Source organism: Chroicocephalus ridibundus, chromosome 2, assembly GCF_963924245.1.
Source record: "Chroicocephalus ridibundus chromosome 2, bChrRid1.1, whole genome shotgun sequence".
NCBI lineage: Eukaryota > Metazoa > Chordata > Aves > Charadriiformes > Laridae > Chroicocephalus > Chroicocephalus ridibundus.
The window spans coordinates 22,412,350-22,435,632 of NC_086285.1; the positions used below are offsets into that span (position 1 = coordinate 22,412,350).

Sequence of the window (23,283 nt, forward strand, 5' to 3'; positions counted from 1 at the left end):
GTATCAGCCTTGCTCCTACAGCCTGGCCTACTATTGTTCCCTCTGCTTTAAATTCTTGTAATGGTCTACCTGCCCTTAGATTTAAGAGCTCAACTGGGTAGGAAGCACTCTCATTTTGGATTTCTGCACCAGCATTGCTTTGCCTGAACCAATAAACAAACACTTTGATTTAAAGAGGTTTTTTTTAATAAGAAAATTTACCAAGATATTTGGAACAAAACACAGAAATTGCCTTAAAAAACATCAAAAACCTATTAAAACCAATGCTCATTAACACCATCTGACTTGTTTGTAAGATTTAACAGAAGACTAAAACTATATCATACATCTTAAAATGCAGTATGTTATTCTAGCATTTTAAATGCCAAAAAGTCCTATGCAATGCTAAATTAAAACGTATAGATTCACATTGTGTTGTAAATGACAATGTACAATGAAATGTGCATGGGAGAACTTCTCAGGGATTTCATTCTTTCATTTCTCAGAGAAAAAGCTTTTAAAATTGCTGTTTCCTATAGTCCTGTAGTTACAGCAATCATAACACCCAAGTTCTGCTAAATTTTCCCCATGAAGAAATCTTAAAACACTAATCTGGTCAGAGATGCATAAAATAATAAACAAGCTTGTCATGGTTATCATTACCTGTTTCTATGTAAATAAAAGATTTGCTGAAAAAAGAATTAATGACTCTGATGGAAGATGAGCTAACTGTTCCCAGTATTTCATAATTCTTATTCATCAGCTAAAGTTGTTATCTGGAAAGTAACATGTGGTTTAAGTAAACAAACAGCACTTCATTTAGTCAGTCCAGTTGCCCAGAGCTTGTTTATAATTTAGAGAAGACATGTCTTCATGAAGACAGATGCCCATGGCTTCAGTAAAGAGGTAGATGGATTTTTTTTTTCCTCTGGTAGACTTCCTGACAGCCAATATTGAATAAAAATAAATAATAGGTTTACTCTGATCAGATGATCGTTCATCAGACCTACTTATTATAACCAACTGGAAAACAAAAATGTATTCCAACATGGACATGAACACACAATTTCAACTGTAAAAGAAGAGGGTGGGAGGGAAAAAAGAAAAAAGGAGTTATGCCTGGAAGAGATTATCAAAGAAGTTTCAGATCAGAAGTTTCAGATCAGATAATCTGAAACAGGATTTTTGGCCCTTGGTTACCCTGTGTGGAAGGTTCCTATCAAAATGACATTGGACTATATCCAGCCTGCCTGCTAGGAGTGCTTAATTGAGCTGTCGTAACTACTATAGTGTTGAAAGGTCAGGAGAGCAACGAGCTATCTAGGCTGCCAGACACCACCTCCTATACCGCTGATGGGAGAAAAGTAGCTGCGCTACCCAGGATAGAGCATCTAAAACAGGCAGTCTGCCGCGCCAGGCAGGCAGGCACGTATGGCAGACAGCGCGAACATGCTTCTTTGACTTCAGCTTTCCATATGTGCTGCAGGGGAGTCATGATTTCAATTTTTCACATAAAGCATCTTGCATGTGTACCCCTTCTGCTAATTTACATCCATCCACAGACTAAACAACATAGACATCAAAATGCATGTCACAAATACTTAACTGTAAAACAGACTTTAAAATAACTCTATTGTTAGAGACATTACATTGAGGCCCCTGCAAGATCTAGAATTTTCTTGTACCATATTAATGCACAACATATACAAGACCCATTTCTTTAACGAGACACATTCAAGCATTCAAGCTATTTCTTCTTAATACCTACAACTTTTCCGTGTAGGGCCCCACCTTGAGAGTTATAAATTCATGACTTAAAACAGGCATGCCATTAGTGTCTTTTACCCACAAGACTTCTCTACCTACACAACTCTGACAACGTCTAATTAAAAAAAGAACTATGAATATATATGGCATAGCAGGGAGCAAGTTGTAAATGATTCCCAAAAGCCTGGTAACATACACACGCACACATGTGCAGAGGAATCTAAGCTAATTAAGTATGTTGCAGCTACGTAAATCAGAGAAGCACAATGAGTTATGTTGTTCTTAGCTCTGTGCTGCCATAGCTAGACTGCTGCCCCTGCTGGCACTACCTGTTACAGCTACATTAGGCTCCACTCTGATTCCTCACTGAAAAACAGCCATATTTTTATATCAAGACCTGTAAAGGAGATGACAATAGGGAAAATGAAAACCTCAAGTATTCCTGATCATTAAGTTATTTTTTTAAAAGTTCATGCTGGTTCGCTTCAGTGAGGTAAACTGTCCAGCGAGAGGTTGATTAGTGCTTTACCAGGAAAGAGGTAGTATTACCATATTTTTTTTTCCTTCAGACGGAAAAAACTGAAACCAAGACCAAGCAATTTAAAGATTTCATCACGACTTGGTGCTATCAGCACAATTAGAAGCCAACTATTCCCAAAGCCTGAGCAAGACTTCCTTCAGCTCCTTCCCACTGCTGTCTCACAAATGGAAAAGGAGCCAAGAGGTACAGAGCCACCTCGACCAGTTCGGTGGAGGGCAAGCAGAGACAAGTGTCTCCACGTATCTCCACTCTTTGTTTTTTTTCACCAGCACTTACTACGAGCTGCAAGATGAAGGTGAGAAGCAAAAAATGATAAAAACACACAAACAAAACACTCAGCACTGGTGAGGACACGCCTGGAGTAGTGTGTCCAGTTCCAGGCTCCTCAGCAAGAGAGACACAGGGACATACTGGAGAGAGTCCAACGAAAGGCAACAAAGATGATGAAGGGACTGGTGCATCTCTCCTATGAGGAAAGGCTGAGAGAGCTGGGACTGTTCAACCTGGAGATGAGAAGGCTCGGGGGGATCTTACTAATATATATAAATACCTGAAGGGAGGGCGCAAAGACGACAGAGCCAGGCTCTTTTCAGTTGTGCCCAGTGACAGGACCAGAGGCGATGGGCACCAACTGAAACACAGGAGGCTCCCTCTGAACATCAGGAAATGCTTTTTCACTGTGAGGGTGACCAAGCACCGGCACAGGTTGCCCAGGGAGGTTGTGGAGTTTCTATCCTTGGAGATACTCAAAAGCCAACTGGACACAGTCCTGGGCAACTGGCTCTATGCGGACCTGCCTGAGCAAGAGGGCTGGACCAGATGACCTCCAGAGGTGCCTTCCAACCTCAACCACTCTATGATTCTGTGTAAAGTGCTCACAAGGCTGCTCACCCACACCACCTGCGAATGCCATTTGTAAATACTTTGGTTTTGTTCTTTTGTCTTCACATTAGTGGGTTGAACTGCACTGATCCTGCCAACCCAGGGCAATTTCCACACTCTACATCTCTTCCCCTCTACTCGGTAAACATAAGTAAACATCTCCCTTGATATTTCACCAGCTGGAGTTGGTCAGTGTGGCTGGTTTCTAAACGCTAGAACTCGTTTGACCTTTGCTTAGTTCACAGGGTCCCTCCCGCGCATGCCTCAGGTACAAACCTGCTTCTCAAACATGGTATGCTTAACCATGACCCACTTCCATGGTAAAAGGTATGCTCATTCCCTTCCACCATTGCCTTCAGACACCACTCAGCACTAAACCAGTAGGAAAGGATCCAAGTTATCTATAGTTGTTGCTTTGCCTCATATGTGCTGTTGGAAATATCTATTTCTAAAAGTTAATTCCCGAGGGAGGAACACTGTCTTTAATCTCCAAGGGCTTCACATACCCCAGGACACTATGTTATAATATAGGTATGCTGCGCTCCATGTGAAGGACAGCTGATCTACAGCTCAGAGACTCATGTACATAACAGGACTTACAGCTCAGTGCCTCCACCTAAGGCCTCCACCGAGCTCCCCAACTTTTTCTCGTCTGTTGGATTGTGGTGACAGAGGTAGAGGAAGGCCAAACATAGCATAAATCCCTTCAGTATACTGTCAATAATCCAAAAGGCTCCATACTCAGTGAAATTCAAATTAAAGAAAGGAAACAAGTAAAAGAAAACTATATGGAGGTCAAACAGTAATATCATTATTAAAGAATCTACTTTGCATACACTGCAGGAGGTTAGAGTAAACACCTGTTTTATTCTGGGGAAAACATACGGTCGCTACAATTGCCCGAACCACTAACTGGAAAGCACACTGGGTGTCTTGGGAGCAACACAGAAATGACCAATACCTCCCTCTGCATGGGTTTATTAAGGTTTTCCTCTCCGGTGTTTCCCCATCCTAAACTGACACTACTTCAGGAGCCATTCTGCTCTCCCAGGCTTCCCTTCGGGGAATCCCAAAACTCATATGCAGTGCTTAAAACACAGCTGAGACGTCTCTGAGCTAGTCATGGGGAATGATGCCATACAGCATGACCCTAATTTTTCCAATTTAGGAAAGAAAAACTGTATTGCTTCTACACTTTGGCTGCTGCAGAGAATCCATGGGCAAAGGCTTGCCAAGGGTGACTGTTATACAAACCCACATCCAGCTCTGGATGTGAGCACATTTGTCTGTCACACAGAGCTCTTCTCACTAAACACTCTGTTTTAGGCATAAATAACTCCATTCCTTGCACACGTGTACAACACCTGCAGTTGAAAATTAATCAAGTACTAACATTTGTTATGTGCAAAGCAGGTATTTTTAAAGCACCTTACCAGCTTAAAAAAGTTAAACGTTTTTTGTTACCAAAAGAGAACCAAATTATCACCTAAAATTTAAAGGCAAAGAATCAAAATATCAAGTGATTTGTCCAAGGATGGACTCATGACGCTGAAGAAAACCTCAGAGGCTCAATTTAATTTTCCTGCCTTTCAAGTCTGTACTTTAAGTTACACTCACACGTGCCACACAACCTACTCATCTGAACATAGCATTAGATGTTGTTGCCTTAGGTTGAACTAAGGTGAATAAGGAAAAATCATTCCAAAATCTTGGGGTTACAATTTTACAGTGTTCTGCCACAGGAAATCTGCATAACTGTGCTTGCAATAAGAAACTTGCAACTCAAGTGAGTAGGTTTCCAAAGAAGCAATCCTGATTTATGATTTTTAGACATATTCCTGTGTTAATCCACAGTATGATAAAAAACACTGTTGCTAAACAGTTACATGTGACTCTCTCCAACCTTAAGGAACACCCTATTATGTTTTCTCCCTTTGCTCAGTTTATGAAATAAGGTAAGTAGCGATGACTCAGAATAAACACTGAAAACACATCAATGTGTTCTCCCCAACGATTTCTAGGATTTTGATAGCATGTTTCCAAAATAGGTGGGGTTTTCCCTTCTCACAGCGAGATTAGCCCTATCAGCAGCACGCCTGCTGCAAATGGAATCAGGGTCTGACTGAGTCATGACTAGCACTCAGAGAGTAATCCTTCTCAAACCTGAACGTCATTTGGCTGCTTCAAGATCTTCCACTCCTTTAGAAATTTAGCAGACAGATTTTCATGCTTTTAAGAAGACAATGCCACCCTGCAGGAGCCCTAAGTGTAACTGGCATCTATCAAAATCATACTCAATATTCCATAAGAAGTGCTCCATCCTGCAAGAGGACATAGGCAAACTCCAGGGAAGTGAAGATTTAATTCAAATAGACAACTTCAAAACTTTTGCCTGGAGAACACAAGTGACAAATACTGGATTTCCAAGGCAACCAAAACATTTGCTCTAGTCATCACAACCAAATCACTGGAGTGATAAAGAGGTTTTACAGTCTTTGTAAGGATATTTTCAAAAAGACAAATCTATGAAGAGCAAAAGAAGAGTCAAGTTTTGAGTTTCTTAAGAAAGTTAAAAACAGTTACTTAACCGCAAAAGTTTGAAAGTTGCATGCAACAGAGCGAATGAAATTCAGTAATTTTCCTTAAATGACCAGTTATTAAGAAAACTCCCTGCCTCTGAATTATTCTGATGTAAAATGTCTTTCCAACAATTAGGTTGTTCTGAAGAGAAATCCTACTTAATCCTACACTTACATTGCAATGTCTGATCATCCTACTAAACCAGAGCCCAGTTTCTCCTGGGAAAGACTGCCAGGAGGGAGGAGAGACAAGACGCCGAGGTGTGCCATGCCCAATTAGAGACAGGTTGGGGCTATCAGCCTTGGCCTGCACACCTACACCCAGGGCCTCCAGGAAAGGCAGTGGTGGGACGTGGATGGAGATGCCCAGGCAAACCTCACCTGAGGGAGCAAGAGCGGAGGCTCTGCAGCTGTGGGAAACGCTCTGCTGGGCCAAGCATAGCCTGGGGACACAGGAGAGCCAGCCAAGCCTCCCAAACATGCAAGCACTACGGCTAGATTTGCCTCACCCCTTACACAGCAGCTCAAAAGGCTGTTGGGAGTAAGTATTAGATGCTTTTGCTTTGGGAGGTTAACGCAGAGTCCCACTTACCAGGCAGCCCTGAAAAAGAGCTTCCACTTTCTGCTCATTTCTTGAAGAACTATCCCAATTCTGTTCTGTTATCAGAGGTTTATTTTGCCAACAAACAGGAAAATCCCTACACAAACACGTTATAGCCACAAATGAGATTGCTTGGGCTGTAGGTTTTTATAGTTCCCTGTATTTTTGAAATTAAATTGCTTAACGTACTCACACACTTCTAAATTTCCATGTACATGGCATAAAAAAATGCCTCAAAAGACCACAAAAGATACCATATGTTTATTCCACCAGTTCTCAAGAGGTTAATAAACCTCTGCCTAAGTGCTAAAATGCAATGTGAAAGACGCTCAATATTTTATTTATGCAAAAACTCATTCAAACAGGGGAGGACCACAGCTACATGGTTTTATTAATCATTTCAAAAACACAGCATTTGTCACTATGACATGAAATACGTGAGACTCCAGCATCGTCTTTTGATAACTGATCCTTAAACAATATTATCTTTATTTAGCTAGGGTTTAGGGGAGATGGTATAAAAACTGATTATCGGTGCTGTCAGATATCTAGACTTATTATGCACTCAGCGTAAATTAATAATCCAAGCTTTTTTATACACAGGAACAAAAAGAAAGCAAAAGTGGATGGCACACGCAAAAGCTTGTTGTAGCAGCCTGTGGAGTTTCACTATTGAATTTAACTGAGTTAGAAAATCGCTTCAGATGCTCACTTTTCTGCAAATGTGTGTGCATGCTCATGTGGATGTACGAAATGCACATAATGACCACAGAAAGTTCTATTTCTCTAGAAACACCCTAGAGAAATAGGGTTTTCTCTATTTCTATCCTATCTAGGGGTTGGGTTTTTTCAAGGGGGTTTTATTGAATTCCTCTAAGAGATGCTTTATTTTATCAATAATTTCACTTCTAGGATAAAAATCAACTTTTACATGTGCAGCTACAATGCCTCAAACTAATTTAAAATTGTTTGAAATTAATCGTGAACTTAAAATTAAATCCTGAGATTCTTCACTGTCACTCTCTTCGCTCATGTTGTCCTTCAGTGACTCACAAGTAATTGTTTGTGTGGGAAGATAAAACAAATGCCTTTTCCACAGTGCAGAGCATATGGCTTCATGGACTACAGATCTGTACAAACAGAAGTTTTACATTGATTCTAGCTTTGACTGAACAATAAAACTGTTCTTCAAGCTTTATGTAGGCCATCTATTCTATTTTACTTATCACTGAGTAAAGCAAACATCCTGGTAAGTCTGGCTGCCAAAATAACACCCCAAAAAGTGCATCCATACTTTCCCCTGAACTATCTTGCTTTAAGGAAAAACTAAGAAGAAAAAACCAAAATGTCATTTTGGTCTGGACTCAATGAAACATTTAGTTTGAAGAGCTCATTACACTTCAGTTTCAGGGACATCTAGAGCTATTAAAGAGAAAAAAAGAAAAATAAAAAAAATAAAACCCAACTCACACAATTCATGGTGGATTTCTTACATTTTTCTATTGATCCTATTCCACTTTGCTGAACTGTGTAGTACAAAAGAGACTGGAATGAGATGTCCCACCTGCCTGTGAAAGGTGTCTTAAACATTGAACTGTTTTCTATGACACAGATTACTTCAATACTTTTTAGTCGAAACAGCATCAGGAAAAGACATTGAGAAGTATGTTGGAGTCCAAAACCCTAACCACCATTCTTCAGTCACCTAGGTTATTTTCAAGGTCCTTTAAAATTTCAGACCCAAAGCTTCACTCTCTGTGCAAACCAGTAAGTAACTACACAGGGTACAACGGAGCATAGAGACTGGGCAAAAATCTATTACGAGAGATGTGCAACTCTTTACAAATAGCTACAAAGATGTAATAGATTAAAAAAAAAGGAATCAGTCCATTAAAAGCTTTAAAGTTGGAAACTTTCTTTTACCTGCCAATTTTTATAACGAGTAATCAATCCATAGCATAATTACGGCAATGCCATGTTGTTTGCTGCTTTGGAGAAACTTAAGTTCTTTTCAGTTGCCGTGCTCAGTTTGTGAAAGTTTGTGCGAGTCGCACACGCAAATGAGTTCAATGTGCAGACAGCTGCGTTTAAATTATTTTCCTCAACAACTTCTACGTTTCCTGCATCTCAAAAACATAGCTGGTTGGAATTAAAAAAAAAAATGAGGAAAAAATCCAAAATAACTAAATTAATTCCTTGAAATGTGTTGTAGAACTCAGACTGCCATAAAAGGCGCTTTTGTACTTCAAAGAGCAACTTCAATAATCAAAACAAAACATTTGCAATTGCCAGTTATATGCAAAGAATGCACCACTTTTTAACATGTGAATTTTATTTTGATGTCTTATAGTAGAGTTCATACTCATTTTTTGGTCTCTTGATTTTTCCCCAAAGCTGCTCAGGTCTTGCCTCGGGCAGGAGCGGTGTGTGGGTGGAAGAATCCATCCATTTTGCTCACAACGTAGCAGACGAGCCTCAGGCTGCAAAATTGCAAACTTTTATGTCAGCTACCAATGCCACGCAACAGCGTGGAGTTCTTTTCAATTTTCTTGTTTTCTCTTACATCATCGACTTTTTTCAGATGTCGTTTTACACAAATGCTGAAGTAGAGAGTGTCAGATCTTAATGTGGGCGTGTTTGGGGTTTTTTTTAAGCTAGCTCTTTTGATGGACATTACATTACGTTACAATGATATGTTTCGAACTCTACAAAAGAAATCGCTTGGCAGCATCCCCACAAACATAGAATTAAGGGCAGTTCTGTAAGCTACTTGTAGTCTGTCTATCTACATTACAAAGTACGAGACAAATTCCGAATTATTTGGAAGCATGGTTTTGCTTAACCCAAAGTCTGAATTGCCTCAAAATAATCAGTACTTGAATATTTTCAGTATCACCACAATGCAATAAACGTGAACAGGAAAGTATATTCAATTTTATCTGGCAAATAGTAACCCGCTACTTGAAGAACTTGCAGGAAAACGTCATTTTTTTAAAAGCAATCAGATTGGCGAGTACTGAAGTTCAAACTACAGAAAGCACAGCACTGACAGGAATTCAAAGCTGCTCAATAAGACAGGAAACATTAAAAGTAAATAATTAAAAAAAAAAAAAAACCTTAGTTTACATCTTACCACTTCGTAATCCTCACTGCCAAAAAGGTACATAGCTACACCTTCACGGCCTGACAGGAGCCATCCAGAGCGTCCAAAACGCCTAAAGTAACATCTTCAACTGCATCTTCAACTTCTGCGTTTGGGCCGGGCGGGCTTTCCCGCCCCACACGCTGCCGGCGCTCCTTTCCCACCACCGAACTCCTCTTTTAAGCACCGCGATCGGGCGCGGAAAGGAAACCCCGGGCTGCGAGGGGCCGAGGAGCCGACGGTCCGGCGAACGGCGCGGCAGACCAACCTCCCTCCCCCGGCGGAGAGCAGCGGCGGCGGCGGGCGGGCGGAGCGCGGCGGCAGCGCCGGGCGCTCATTCGGGCTCCGGCTCCTCCTCACAGGCTGCTGGAGCTGCCCCGATTGGCTGCGGGGGGAAAAGCAGGATCGGGGGGAAAAAGCGCGTGTCAGCCCGAGGAGCGGGGTTTTTTGGGGATGGGAGAGGCCGGGAAAGGAGCGGGAGTCGCGTTTCTGGAGCGGGTGGTCGGGCGCCTTCATCAGCGAGGGGCAGCGGGAGCAAAGGCTGCCGAAGGGCGAGGCGAACACAAGGAGTTCAACTTGGAGCAGCTCGGAAGCAGGCAGCTCACAACCTGGACCACCCGAGCTCATCTACATTTATCCCGCACACCTCTGATTGATAGTTCTGCAGAACCCCACGGAGCTATCTCACGATCTACCTCCATTAAAAACAACGAAAATAAAAATCAGTCCAGGATAGTTTTCGGTTGCTATGTTTCACTCACTTCATTGCTTCCTTCTGCTGATCAACCCCAGGCTGCTCTGCCAGCGCAACACAGCGCAACTTTATAACACGGTGGCACTTAGGTAACAGAAAAGTTATACCCGCTACCCCCACAGCACGGGAAGCGGGTGCAGCGTAGGACACCGCGCCATGACAGAAGAACCTGAGGCCCTGCCTCGCTCCTGGCCAACTTCCAGTCCAGGTAGAGTGGGCAGGAAAGAGTAAAAGCAGCCAAAAAGCAGGATAAAACGCTAAAGACTAAAAGACTTCGGAGACTCATTCGCCAACAGCATTCCCAGTCTAAAATTACAATGGGGCTTTAAAAATAAAACTCCTTAAAGATGGTTTAGGAATACAGCATAAAGCCAGGCAGACAGAAATATTGCCCTCTGGGAAAGGCTGTTCTTCACAACTGGGGAAGAGGCCACCAGCTGGCATCCAGTAACACAACCCCGATCAAAACAGCTTTAAAACAGCACTAGGAAACCCATCCCCTCTCTGCTCAGTCCCTGAATTCCTTATAGTTCATATTGCTGATATCACTATATCCCGTAATCGGAACTACGCATAAGATGTAGCAAAAATTATGGAATAAGTAATGTCTGAAGGAGGAAACGTGGGTGTACGCTTGCTCATTTTTATCTATAATCATGTTAATATAACATACACAACATATCATGAGAAGATACCATGAACACGCACAGCATTGAAAAACAGCTGGTGCTACTCAACTTCCTCCTCTTCCACACGGGAAAGAGAACAAGACTTCTCTCCTAACAAAACCACCCAATGAAGCCGTTCAAATACAATGTAAACATCCTCGCTGTTCCTTCCCCCCCTCACCCCCCGCTTAATTTAAATAGATCTTGTCTTGACTACCTCAGTTTCTTTGCGTGAGTTAGTAGGATATTTTTCTCTCAGTCTGCCTTCTCGGTCAAAACAGACCTTTGGTCCTCTGTTGACTACACGTGATGTGACTCATGAGTCCAGATTTTTTAAGTTCTTCTACATATTCACAAGCAGAGTTAAAACCAAGCTTCATCCCCTTGGAAAGAGCAAATTAGAAATCAGAAGACATTAATTTTCCTTCCAACCATATGTTTATAAAAGAGCAGTAGTTTAATCTGTCAGCCAAACTGGTCACTTCACATTATATCAATTGCAAATTAGGCTTCAAACAAGTAATATCATAATATTGTGTTGCCAGAAAGTAAACAAAGCATGCACCATTCCTGCACGGAGGTAAATAACAGACACAAGACACGGCTAGTGGAATGTAATAATCGCTTGTCCATGTTGGTTGCCACTATTGATGCTGAATGAGTGTGGTTACATATACTTAGTAGTTTTAATGTAATTGCCTAAGCATTACTGCCCAGCTTTTTTAGCATGAAACCACACCTGTCAATACCAGGCAAAGCCACTGCCATCATCCATTACTTCACTTGTCTGATACAGCTCTTACAAGCAACTGAAATCTGGGTGCTAACTTGATTGCACCCTCCTTGGATATGGCTCTCCCAACTAAATTTGGTAAAAAAAAATAATAAATCAGCAGGAATGTCACAAATTCTCCTACCACCAAGAATAAGGAAAACATATTGCTTTTCATGTATTAAAAATTATGGTGATTTTTTTTTTTAAATAGTTTCATCAGCTCCTGTAGTTTGGGCATGAATATGAAATCAGGGAGGACTGCAGTTCACATATACTCAACAGAGACTTAGGGCATTATTCAGACTGTCACCATAAGTGACTTACATGTCACAAGTAATTCTCACTACAGACAGTACAAGCAGCCAGAGTCTGGCAGCTTGGACGGTAAATAAGCTGAATTGCTCATTGCTCTCTTGAATTGAAACATCATGACAGGTACCCAAGTCTATCTCAGGACTCCACAAAGCAAATCTGTATACAGCTTTTATGGTTCAAGAGTTAAAGTCTGCAAAAATGCCACCCCTGTTGAGGGCGTTTAAACTTAGCACAGCACTTCTGGATGACCTGTGCTCCACTCCCAGCTAAGTGACAGCGGTGGGTTTTCTCTGCGCTTCCTTCCCCCATTGGCTCAGTGTAGCGTGGGACTGGCCAGCACTGGGCGGTCAATGTCTCGCCGGTCCTGACCCTTGCAGCAAGGCAGCACAGATGAGAATCTCATGATCCACACAGAAAGAGTGAGCGCAGAAGTGGAAACGGGAGAGAGAGAGAGAGAGAAGTATGTTGAAAAAGAAATCTGGCAGCGATGGGACTGGAGAGGTGGTGGGAATGGGAAGGGCAGGAAACCAGAATGCAGAACAAGGAAGGAAGCAGTGTAACTGCATGACCTACAGGGAGGAGATGCGATAAACCAGGCCAGAAGACACAAATTAAGATTAGGCAAGAAAAACATTCATGGTAGGCAATGAGCATAATAGGATTTGAAAAGACCTGCACAGGGACCGCTGGGTACCTGACTAGCCTAAAGCTAGCAGCTAACCAGGGAAGACGGGAATGGTGAGGAGCAGGGCAGAGATGCTGAGATACGATGCCTGGGCAGAACTGGCTGATCAAGCAAATAGGGGCTACGGAAAAACCTGTAGGGTGGAGACTTCAGCAGAGATGAAGTTTAGGACAGCAACAAAACTGGGGTAAAGGCAGAAAGTGTCAAAACCACACCAATGGCTCTATAAAAAAAGAAGGTGACAAACAAAGCTAAGGTTGAAATTGCTCCTCTCCTGCAGTGGTACTTTCCAGCAGGACCCGTGCTTGAAGATGCACGACAGAGAGCTACACAGGTACACAAACCCAACCTGATGAAGACTGGGCCTCAAGAACCAGCCTTCAAAGAAAAGCAAACTACCTGGAGGCTTGACTGTGAGAGACAAGACTTCAGTCTGAAATGATGCATAAATCACAGGGATAAAAGAAATCACTTATTTAGCTTTCTACTGTACACAAGTACTTTAGCCCTTGCTCATCTGTAGCATCCAGGGCAGCAATAGCAATATTAAACATCTGTTAACAGAGGCAACCAGGTACAAATGCAGGTGTGTCAATATGCGTGGACTCTGTTTGCTCTGATTTTTTCTGTAAATTTTGGTCCTTTTATAAAAATCTACTAACGTGTATAACACCTGATGGGAGGGAGTGAAGAAGGCAGAGACAGACTCTTCTCAGTGGTTCCCAATGAAAGGGCAAGAAGCAATGAGCACAGACTGAAATATAGAAAATTCCATTTAAACATAAAGAAACACTTTTTGGTTTGTTTTTTTTTTTAACTGTGAGGGTGACTGAGCACTGGCACAGGTTGCCCAGGGAGGTTGTGGAGTCTCCATTCTTGGAGATATTCAAAAGCCATCTGGACACAGTCCTGGGCAACTGGGTCTAGGTAGACCTGCTCCAAGTAGTTGACTGGACTAGATGACCTCCAGAGGTGCCTTCCTACCTCAGCCCCTCTGCGAAACCATAATAAATTAATACAAAAAAATATCTGATTCATGTTGATATTTTAGTGACTCTATATCTCCATCTTTATTTTCAAAGATTAAGCACAATGACTTTTCAAATTTTCTAGGAGGATGACATTTAACTCTGGTATTTAAACTCTGACCCATGTCTTTTAAGCATAGCTATGAATTATCTACACTATAAATAACTGTATATCATACTACTTCAACATAGTGCCTTTGGGAAAACAAACAAAAGAAACTGCTGACATGGTTGTCAAGGTTAATAGACTAAACAGACCTTCCTCGATAAACAAGAATCTTTCAACTTGCATCCAACAGTAACAGTTTTTTATTCAGGAACTCAAATGGAAAGCAATCAACTCTCTCTTACCTAATTCAGATTCAAATTCAAATCACAGTGAAGAATGTCAACAGCTTGTAAATGTCTTTTGCACAGCTAGCAACAAGGATTGTCTCTTGTAAACGCAGGCATATCATTCTTAAGGGAACTTTGTCAATGCTCCTTTTTTCATTTACCTGGGCCAAAAACACTGAAGAACTTGCCCCCTTTCAGGACCAAAGAGCAAGAGTTATTTCGCTTTAATTACCTACCATCAAAACTATCCTATCCCAAACCAGCACTAAATAATTGCTTAACAGTGTTACTAAAATGGGAAAATGATTAGCAAGTAATTTTTCAGTTTTTCCAATGAATTTTAGCTCTCCCATTGATTTTTTTCTGTGGTGGTCAGGATAACTGTGTGCACCACACTTCCAGCCGCATAAACTGTGGCTTGCTTACACCTCCAGGAGTGTTATTGCCCTGAGAGAGGATCTGAAGCCCAGGCCTTCTTGTTCCTCTGAACATCATCCCATCCTGAAGGATGGGCCTTTCCCAATTCTTCTCATGGCCATTGTTACTCTCTGAATGCAGAATGGCGATAACCGCGGTGTTTCGTCAGTTAAGAACAACCGGGAAATAAGACCCTGCGTTCTAAGAAACGTCCAAGTACTTTATGATAATGATAGGACTGTCTCAGCAAGGGAGACTGAAAACAAGTTAACCCAGAAGAGTTGACAGCTTGATCACAGCACCATGCTGCTCCTACACTTTCATCACAGGTAAGTCATTCAGTTTGAGTTTCCCAGAGTCCTCCTAAATGCCCCTATCTGTATGTTGCGGGGAGGGAAAGAGGGGGATGGAGTGTCCAGGACACAATTTGGCCCCCCTCCTTCACTTTTTCTGAATGACACCTTCCTTTCTTTTTTTAAGCACCCCCCGAAAAATAGCCTGGTTTGGGTCAAGTTAAAATGCGTTTTATGTGTGTGTTTGTTTGCTTTTCCTTTTCATATCAGCAGAAGTGTTGGGCAGCATCCCAGAACATGATTCCAAACCACCAAGATGCTCTGTGATCATCTCTAGCAGACTTTGTATTGCTTTTCTGAATGTATTGGCCTCACATCTAGCCATAAAATCAAAGTCCGCTTTCTTACAGAAAATTCCATACATCATTTAGGATGTTAGTAATTCTCCTTTACAGATGGTGCACGTCTGAAAGAGGATTGATAAGTAACATTTTATTCTATGAGATTTAATTTAGGTATATAATAAACTAATGTCAACTAATTCAAGATGCAATAATGAAACACTTCCTTGAGATTAATATTACATCTTAAATCTCAAAAACGAGCTTAAAATGAATGTATAATAAAATAAAATCTGATAGTATGCCCATGGAACTATTGCAATGCTATTTAAATTTTATTTTTAAACACTGAAGCTGCTTATCATTCACAGATTGTTATTGGTTATTATGGTTACCATTCTCTAACACAATCCAATCTGCCTGCGGTTTTCTATTTCAGGATACAGCAGTGATAACATTAACAGCAGACTAAACTTCTCAACTTGCAAACATACATACATTAGGGGCACATGCTATCTCCTCCTGAATTGAAAGATAACATGAGTCTGTTCTCACAGCGTCACAGAAATAACAAGCTGCCATTCTTCTTGCAGTCAGATGTTAAAACATTTAACCCAACCCACCGTGAGTGTCAGGAACACAGTGAAGGTTTTGAAACCGTTTGAATTATGTATCTGTAATTCAAATACCTGTTGTATTATGGATCCTCTGCATCATTCGGATGTTGGAGAGGTGCTATAAATGCTATCAAGTTGGAAGATCTGCCCACAGGTCATTGTTCACATGCGTGGGCAAGATTTTTTATTTTGATTTTTTAAACGTAATGCAGAGTCATGGGGAACGTTGTCTTCTTGTAGCCTTGCAGCCATGAAGCACAGAGAATGGGGATATAGACAGAAAGAACAAGCCAAGTGCTCGACATGCCGCTGCTGCTCTAGGACGCTCGCCTGCAACTGAATGTGCAGCCAAACACTTCTGAACCAGCTGTAAATTTTGTCGGAGCTTTAAGTGGTTGGAAGAAAACTGTTGGAAAAAACAACCACATTTAAAGGAAATAATACCCCAAAGATTAAAACAGACATAATGTTCGTTGTGCTTATTAACTGCAAGAAGAGAAGTGCATATGCTTTTGAGCACAAGAACATCAATAATAGAACCAATCTTCACAGACAACACTAAGATCTTGAAGTAAAATGTATAAAACTCACATAACCCTGGAAAAATAGCCTGTGATGGATATAGTTCCTTTAAAAATACAGCTTTCCACTGAAAAGTTACTAATCTAACTCCGTAATATCACCACTACATGCTGCTACACTGAATGCTACATTAAATAAACACTGGGATTTAACCTCAGTGAAAGGCTTTTAGCTCCCTCACTCAGCACATGTCTGCTCCTCAGTGCAGGGAAATGCTTGAAGTGCCACGAGCAACCCGATGATCACCAGATGCTGATCTCCTGGAGCTGGTGACTGAGGAGTAACTTTGGCTTGTAGCTGCGCACAGGACCTACCAGCAGCTACCAGGGATATTAACCACTTCTAGCCACGTCCACATCCTGAAAACTGCTCGAGGTACAGGTTGTCCTCTGGGTACTATTGCTGTCCAGTTCCCATATGTGGGGCATTGACTTCTCAACTGATAGTTCCCAGAAGAGAGGTCCGAGCCCTTGGTCCTTTAATACCGTTTTGGTTTTTAAAATTAGGTAATAATTTGTGTACCAAGTCCAACCATATCTCAAAATCACATTTATAAAAGTGCTTGTAAAACTTGAGCTATTGACATCTCCAAATTCTGTTCTCATTTCAGAAACAAAAGTGCATCTGATCAGCAGAGCCGCAACAGCAGGCCACAGGAGGCATTTTGGCACACTTTGCCCTTGTTTATGCCATTTTGGCACAAGCCATCATTCCACAATTCCATCAATTTAAGTTATTGATTCTCACCAAATGTTGTGGTTTCTTTGGCTTCATCACTTCTTCAAATCTCAGTTCCCATCTCTCATTTTTACTGTGTTTGGAACATCTATTATTTCTGATGTTCGCATTTTTGGCAATCCTAAAAGCTTTATTAATTATGTTCAATTTTTGGTGACGAATGGCTTGTACAATTTAACCAGCTCCAGTGAAATGAATTCTGGTGGAATGTGAAAGTTGGAAAACTCGCCTCAGCAGAAAGGACTATGTATCACTTGAGACCTGCTTCAGAGCTCACAGTAGGAATCAAGTGTAATTTAGGCAGCACATGGGCTGTTGCAACAGCCTCTCTCACCTATGAGGACAGGCGTCACCCTGGCACTGGAGAAACATACTTCAGTTTAATGAGCAGGGAGCCAGATGTGTAACCCTGACTAATAACTCTGTGTGCTGCGGTGGAATCACAGTCAGAAGAACCAGTATGTGAGCTAAACGGAGTCCGTAGTTTGCAATGTAATGGACGAAATAGCTACAGTAAGTTGTTCCTTACAGAGAACTAATGCAACATGTTACGGCGACGTTTTCAGAACTGCCCTGATGAGATGCAGCAAGAAGGTAAGATACTTTTAGTCAATCTTCCTTGTCCACTCAAATTAACTAAATCTTGTTAGCAGAGAGTAAGAACTCTCCTAGTGAATGCTTAGGGCAGGGTGGAAAGGTCTTCCCTCTCCTACACTGAAACGCTACATATTTTTTCCAAGTTATATTCTCCTAGATTCGTGTAAAATTGTGATTTTTCATTACATTTTACTGTTTAGTGCATTTTTTCCCCTCCTTCTTGCTACGATCCACAATCAGAGTTCATAAAAAGACTGCTCTGAACAGCCTGGTACCCCAGTGCTGTCAATACTGAAAGCTCATGCATCAAACCAAAGCGCATACCTCAGACCACATTTCTGTGTAGGGCTCGACTTCTCTGTCTGAGACTGAAGGGCTCTAATACTCTAAGAAAGGCACTCCAGCGTTTTCTGCATCCCAGTTAAGAGTTTTTAAAGGTGAGCCTGCTAGTGTGATTCAGCAGTCATCCCCCACTACCTTTCTCAGGTTCAAATCCATAATACTAAGGTGAGTTGGGTGAGGATTTCTGAAGTTACTGAGAAACTCCTCCTAAGTACAAAAAAATTACTAGGCAATTGATTTACCACGATGAAAAAAGTTAACAGCATAAGAATTCTGATCAAATCCATAATTTTGCTCTTAATATGGTAGTGACCTATAAAAAGACAGCATTTTGAATTCCAGCATAACAATTTCTCCTCTCCTAAATTCATAAAACTGAACCTAAGTTGTATGTTGTGTTGTACATGACATGAACGGAATAATGGATTTACACTAAACCAGACTCAATGCAGAAAATTGCCTTTAAAATTTAAGACGGAAATGATTGGCTCAAGCAATTTAGTTCAGACACCTTAAGCTTCTCCTAAAATGAAAGACTTCTGCCATCACAATGCTAGTTGCTTTGTTTAAGTCTATGCAAATTCTAAGGAAGCCGGGAGATCCATGTGAAAACACAGCAATAGAAGCTGATCACATTTTCTTGAGAGAAAATATTCAGCCAGAAAATACCATGATGTTCTGGGAACTCAGTGATTTACTTTGACTTTGGCAGAAAGTTATCAAAGTGCTTAGCTTGAAAATGACTTTTCTAGCATTCCATCATAGCATAAGCTATGGAAACTATTATATAATTAAGCATTAGCCAAAGTGACCCCGTTTCCGAGATGAACTGGAAATATTGCTGAAAAGCAGTATTTCAAAAGTTCAAATAGTACTTTTTCCAATGCCTTACACATATTCATTTACTAGTTTCTAGTAAGCAAATACTGAAGAGGTTACTCTGATTTGAATAGAATAGAATACTATGATTTGAAAATACTGGTTTCATTGTTACATTATTAAAAGGCAAGAAATAATGCATACTTCATTGTCATATAATGATAAAGTGTATGTGAATGTGACATAAAAATAAAAACCCAAAACAAAACATAAAAAAAACCCAACCAGAAACTTTCAAACAAAAAACAGTCCCTGAATGGTGCTTAAATAAACAAGCAGAATCATAGAATAGTTTGGGTTGAAGGCACCTTTAAAGGTCATCGAGTCCAACCCCCCAATCGTAAGGCTCTTAATAAGAGAGAAAAGTGTAAAGCCCAAGCATGTCTGGGTCACACAAATTTTCAAAAAGCCTCTATCCTGCTGAACTGAGCTGCTGAACTGCGTACTTACAAGGCTGTGCTGAATTGCACAGAAAGGATAATACGCACCTGACCGAGGACTTTGTCAAACTGAGAACACGCTAAGTTACGTTACAACTATTGCAACTGTGAGCCAGTCTTTCTACTGACATCCTTTGATCAGCATGAGCCTACTCAAAGCGCAATTCAGCTTTTATACCTAGAATTGCCAGCAGAGCTTCACAATTATATTTTTTTTCTGATACTAATATTCTATCAATACAATTAACTAACAAGCTAATAATTTTTAAGCAATGAATATTCTAAATCGTCAATCTGTCAGCATCCTTTCGGCAGCCTCAAAACATTCAGAACAAAAGAGAAATTTACATCCATTAAAATACAGCAAAACGCAATGTATAATTAATGACGAGCTGAAGAAAAACAAGTTGTTTTGCGAACAGCAGAAGTAACGAAGCCTGATTTCCCACACACACCTCCACAATACCTTCAGCTCTCTCTCATTTTCCCTACACACCACATGCTCCATACCCTCGGTTCCCCTCCCCAAACTCCCCTTCCCTTTCCGCGAGCTGCTGGTGGAACAAGAGGCAGCATTTGTTTCAGCTACTCTGGAGTTAACGCCGTGCTCATGGGCTGGCTGGATGCTATCTTTTGGATGCTAGAGGAGCCCAGAGAGCGCCTTGACTCTCGCACACTGGCATGTCGAGCAAATGGCTTTAACAGCTCCATCCAGCCCCCAAGAAGGTCTGTTATAAGCACTCAGTTCTTCTGAGACCTCCGCAAGACTGATTTAAATTGGCCATAGGACTGAAGTTACTGAGAAGCACAACTAACAGATGGAAAGTGGGATTGCATAAATCTTGTCTTAGGAAACCAACCTAAAAATCAGAGCTGTTATACAAAGACTGTCCATACGCTTTAATACTCAGCAGCGTGTTTAAATATAAGATGATGGCATGAGCAGCAATGTAAACATTTAGCCTGTCAGTCAGTATGGAGAATTTTCAACTATCTTTTTCACAGCACATTGGTTGCTGTTATTAAGCAGTTGCAAGCGCAACATAAACCACAGGCTTTCACGCAGTGTACATGCAGCACCAGCGGCACGTGAACATTTGCGAATATTGTACTTACAACAAAGGACTTCAGGGATCAGAAATAAAAAAAAAAAAGCAAAAAGTCCTATGTGTGTAAATAGAAAATACATAAATAACAGAAAAACCTATTTTCACAATTAATAACATCTTCTGTATTTTGGCCCATAGCAAAAAGTCACTTTAAAATAGAGCAGCCCAGTGGCTTAGTAGCCTACAAGACGGACATCTCAAAATGCAATGAAGTTTCAAGGCACTTTACCTCCCCTCCTTCTACACCATTTTTATGCTGCACTTCCATCCTGGGAAGCAAAGAGCAGAATTCGTCCTTTCAGTTTTATCAGTTCTGAGGCTGGTTAACTGCAATTTGAAAACTGAATAAAAAATAGCAGCAGCAATTATCTATTCCACTGATGCCAAAAACATAAATTCAGGAAAATCTGGGCAAATTGGCAAAAGGCAGGATGTCACTTCTCTGCATAGTGGGATAGGTAAGGACAAAATAACGGCCGCAGGAGACCACAAGGAATTACTGCGCCGGATGTGCTTACACTTTCTGGCAGTTACAGAAGTTTCCATATTGAAGAATTTCTATGTCACAAGGACTGCGTTGGTGGTGAAAACATGTCAGTGGTTATGCAATAAGTATTATTTTATTTCATCCTACTGTAGCATTTTAATTGACTTGGATACTTCAGGGGTCAACTTGTTACAAGGGACATGCTGAAATTTGGCAATTCAGAAAAAAGTACCCATTAAAGGGTTATCTGACTTTCTGCCCGATTATCCAATTTGTATCCACTTTTGATGCAACATCTGTTATTAAGAGACTGATATCAATAGTTAATTTACTTAATTATACGTGCCAAGAAATATGAGAGAAAAAGTTCTCAAGCTAGATCTCTTTTTTTAATCTTCCAAATCTTCCCACTACTTTCCTTTCGGCCATCTAAACAATTCCTTTTTCAATTAGACAGTGTTTGAGGACTAGTACTGCTAAAACCAAACTAATTTGCAAGCACAGCTTCCTTTAAAATGCTTCTGAACAAGAAGTGACTACAGCCAAAATGACAAAGTTAAATGGTCTCTTCCCCTCGTGACACATCTAGAAACTAGGATAGAAACTGAGGAAATATGAAACGAATGGTCATCAACCATCACTTTAAGGATGGGTTGACCAAACGTGCAGAAATCCACATAATACACATGGCTGAATCCCTTCAGCCAAATTTTATTCTTTTCTGCCTGTATTCTGCTTCACCTTTCCTGCTTTGTTGCTGCTTCTCAGTCCACGAGGGCTGCCCATCCACAGCGCCGCTCCCTGCGATCCCCTTACCCTGTCAAACAGTAACTTCTTCCTCCGTCCACCAGGACCTCTATGACTATGCATGGACTTCTTTGGACCTCTGTGATATCAGGTTAAAGCTTTCTTTTACTCTATAGCCCAGATAAATCAAACCCTTGATGACATTATTTGATGATCAGTAGACAAAAAGATTAAAATGTTGCATGGGAACGTGGACATTATTTGAGCTAAGTTTTAACACCAGGTAGCTTCTCTTTAGGAAAACAGTATTTTTCAATTTATTTTTTTTTTATTTTACACTCTTTTCCCACCAAAAAATTTATTCTCCAATTTTTCCATGTTTATAATTGTATTGGGATTGTCAGAGAATCCCAATACACACTAACTCATCAGAACTCTTAAGAACTGCTTGCAAAAGATACATATTAAAACTTAAAGACTTAAGCTTTTAAGTATATTAATTACATAAGAAAAAAAGCTAAAGACAGCTATAGCTACAGTTGGACTCGATGATCTTAAGGGTCTTTTCCAACCTAAATGACTCTGTGATTCTAGTAGTAGCTGATTTCTGCTGTTCTGAACATCCGTGCTGGAAACAAATCCAGCGGAGTTGTATGTGGTAGTTGTATACCTTCCTACTTCATGGCACACTTCCATTGTTGCATCATGCCCCCCCCAAACATACGATACGAGCACGTTTCTAATTTGAGTAAAGAAAAGTTGACCATAGGAGAAGGACAGAACGGATGTCAGCAATAACTACTCCCATGTGGAGTTCCCTAAATAATCCAGGAATAGGAGTGATCCAGATCTGATTTCCTTCCCGAAGAAAGGTGTGGAGCAGCCGTTACACAAGACACCGTCCCTGGGTTTTCTCTGAGTAACTCTGGAAAACTACTGTCATGCCTCTGGTACACTTCTTTTACTGCAACTATATTAAAATCTCTCATAAAAGTTATAGAAAGCAGCAAGTTTAAGCCAAAGATTTGGCTTAAGTTTATGCCTATGTTACTTTTATTATTTTAATCTCCATCCTTTGTTTTCTACAGTGTAGAAAAGAAAACAATGCACATTCAATTGGAACTTTAAAAAAACCTATTTGTCATCTATTTATATTTTATTTCACCAGCACAGCTGTAGTGGGATATCGGCGACTATATACATAAGTCCCTGCCCCAGGATACCCGCACCTGGTCAAATGCTGCCAAAGCAAAATCATGAACCTGTTACAACTTAATCCAAACCAAAGATAATACAGAGCGTAACATCTGTGTCTGTAAAGAGAATGTACTTCAAACTACTGCCAGCAGAGAGTCCCATTGCTCTCATATTGAGGAGAAAACAATCATTTAGCACAATCCCAAAAACAACCCACAAAACAAACAGCAAGCTACCTCGTTTTAACGGTTTTAATAGGCTTATAGACAGAAGCTCTCTCAGCAACAGCCACCTGTGAGCGCTTTCCCTTCCCCTCGGCTCCAGTTTTTACCGTTTTTCAAGGTGACAGCAAGTTAGTACATTTTTTAAAAGGAAGCTCAAAAGTACAGTTTGGACATCCACGGAACGGCTGGCACATTTTTCAACAACATTTGAGCTTGGCTAG

General features: G+C 40.8%; 1 protein-coding gene across 8 annotated transcripts in view; it reads right to left on the bottom strand.

Annotated features, from left to right (window-relative positions):
- The window catches only part of CACNB2 (calcium voltage-gated channel auxiliary subunit beta 2), a 256,830-nt gene that overhangs the window by 105,007 nt on the left and 128,540 nt on the right, over window positions 1–23,283 (bottom strand). Inside the window, exon 1 of one of the 8 annotated variants that reach the window (XM_063324698.1) lies at window positions 9,483–9,783. The exons of the other annotated variants lie outside the window; for them this stretch is intronic. Coding sequence (XP_063180768.1) covers window positions 9,483–9,515 — 33 coding nt within the window. The 5' untranslated portion in view covers window positions 9,516–9,783. Of the gene's footprint in view, window positions 1–9,482; window positions 9,784–23,283 lie in introns of those variants that run through there. 8 annotated transcript variants of the gene reach the window in all.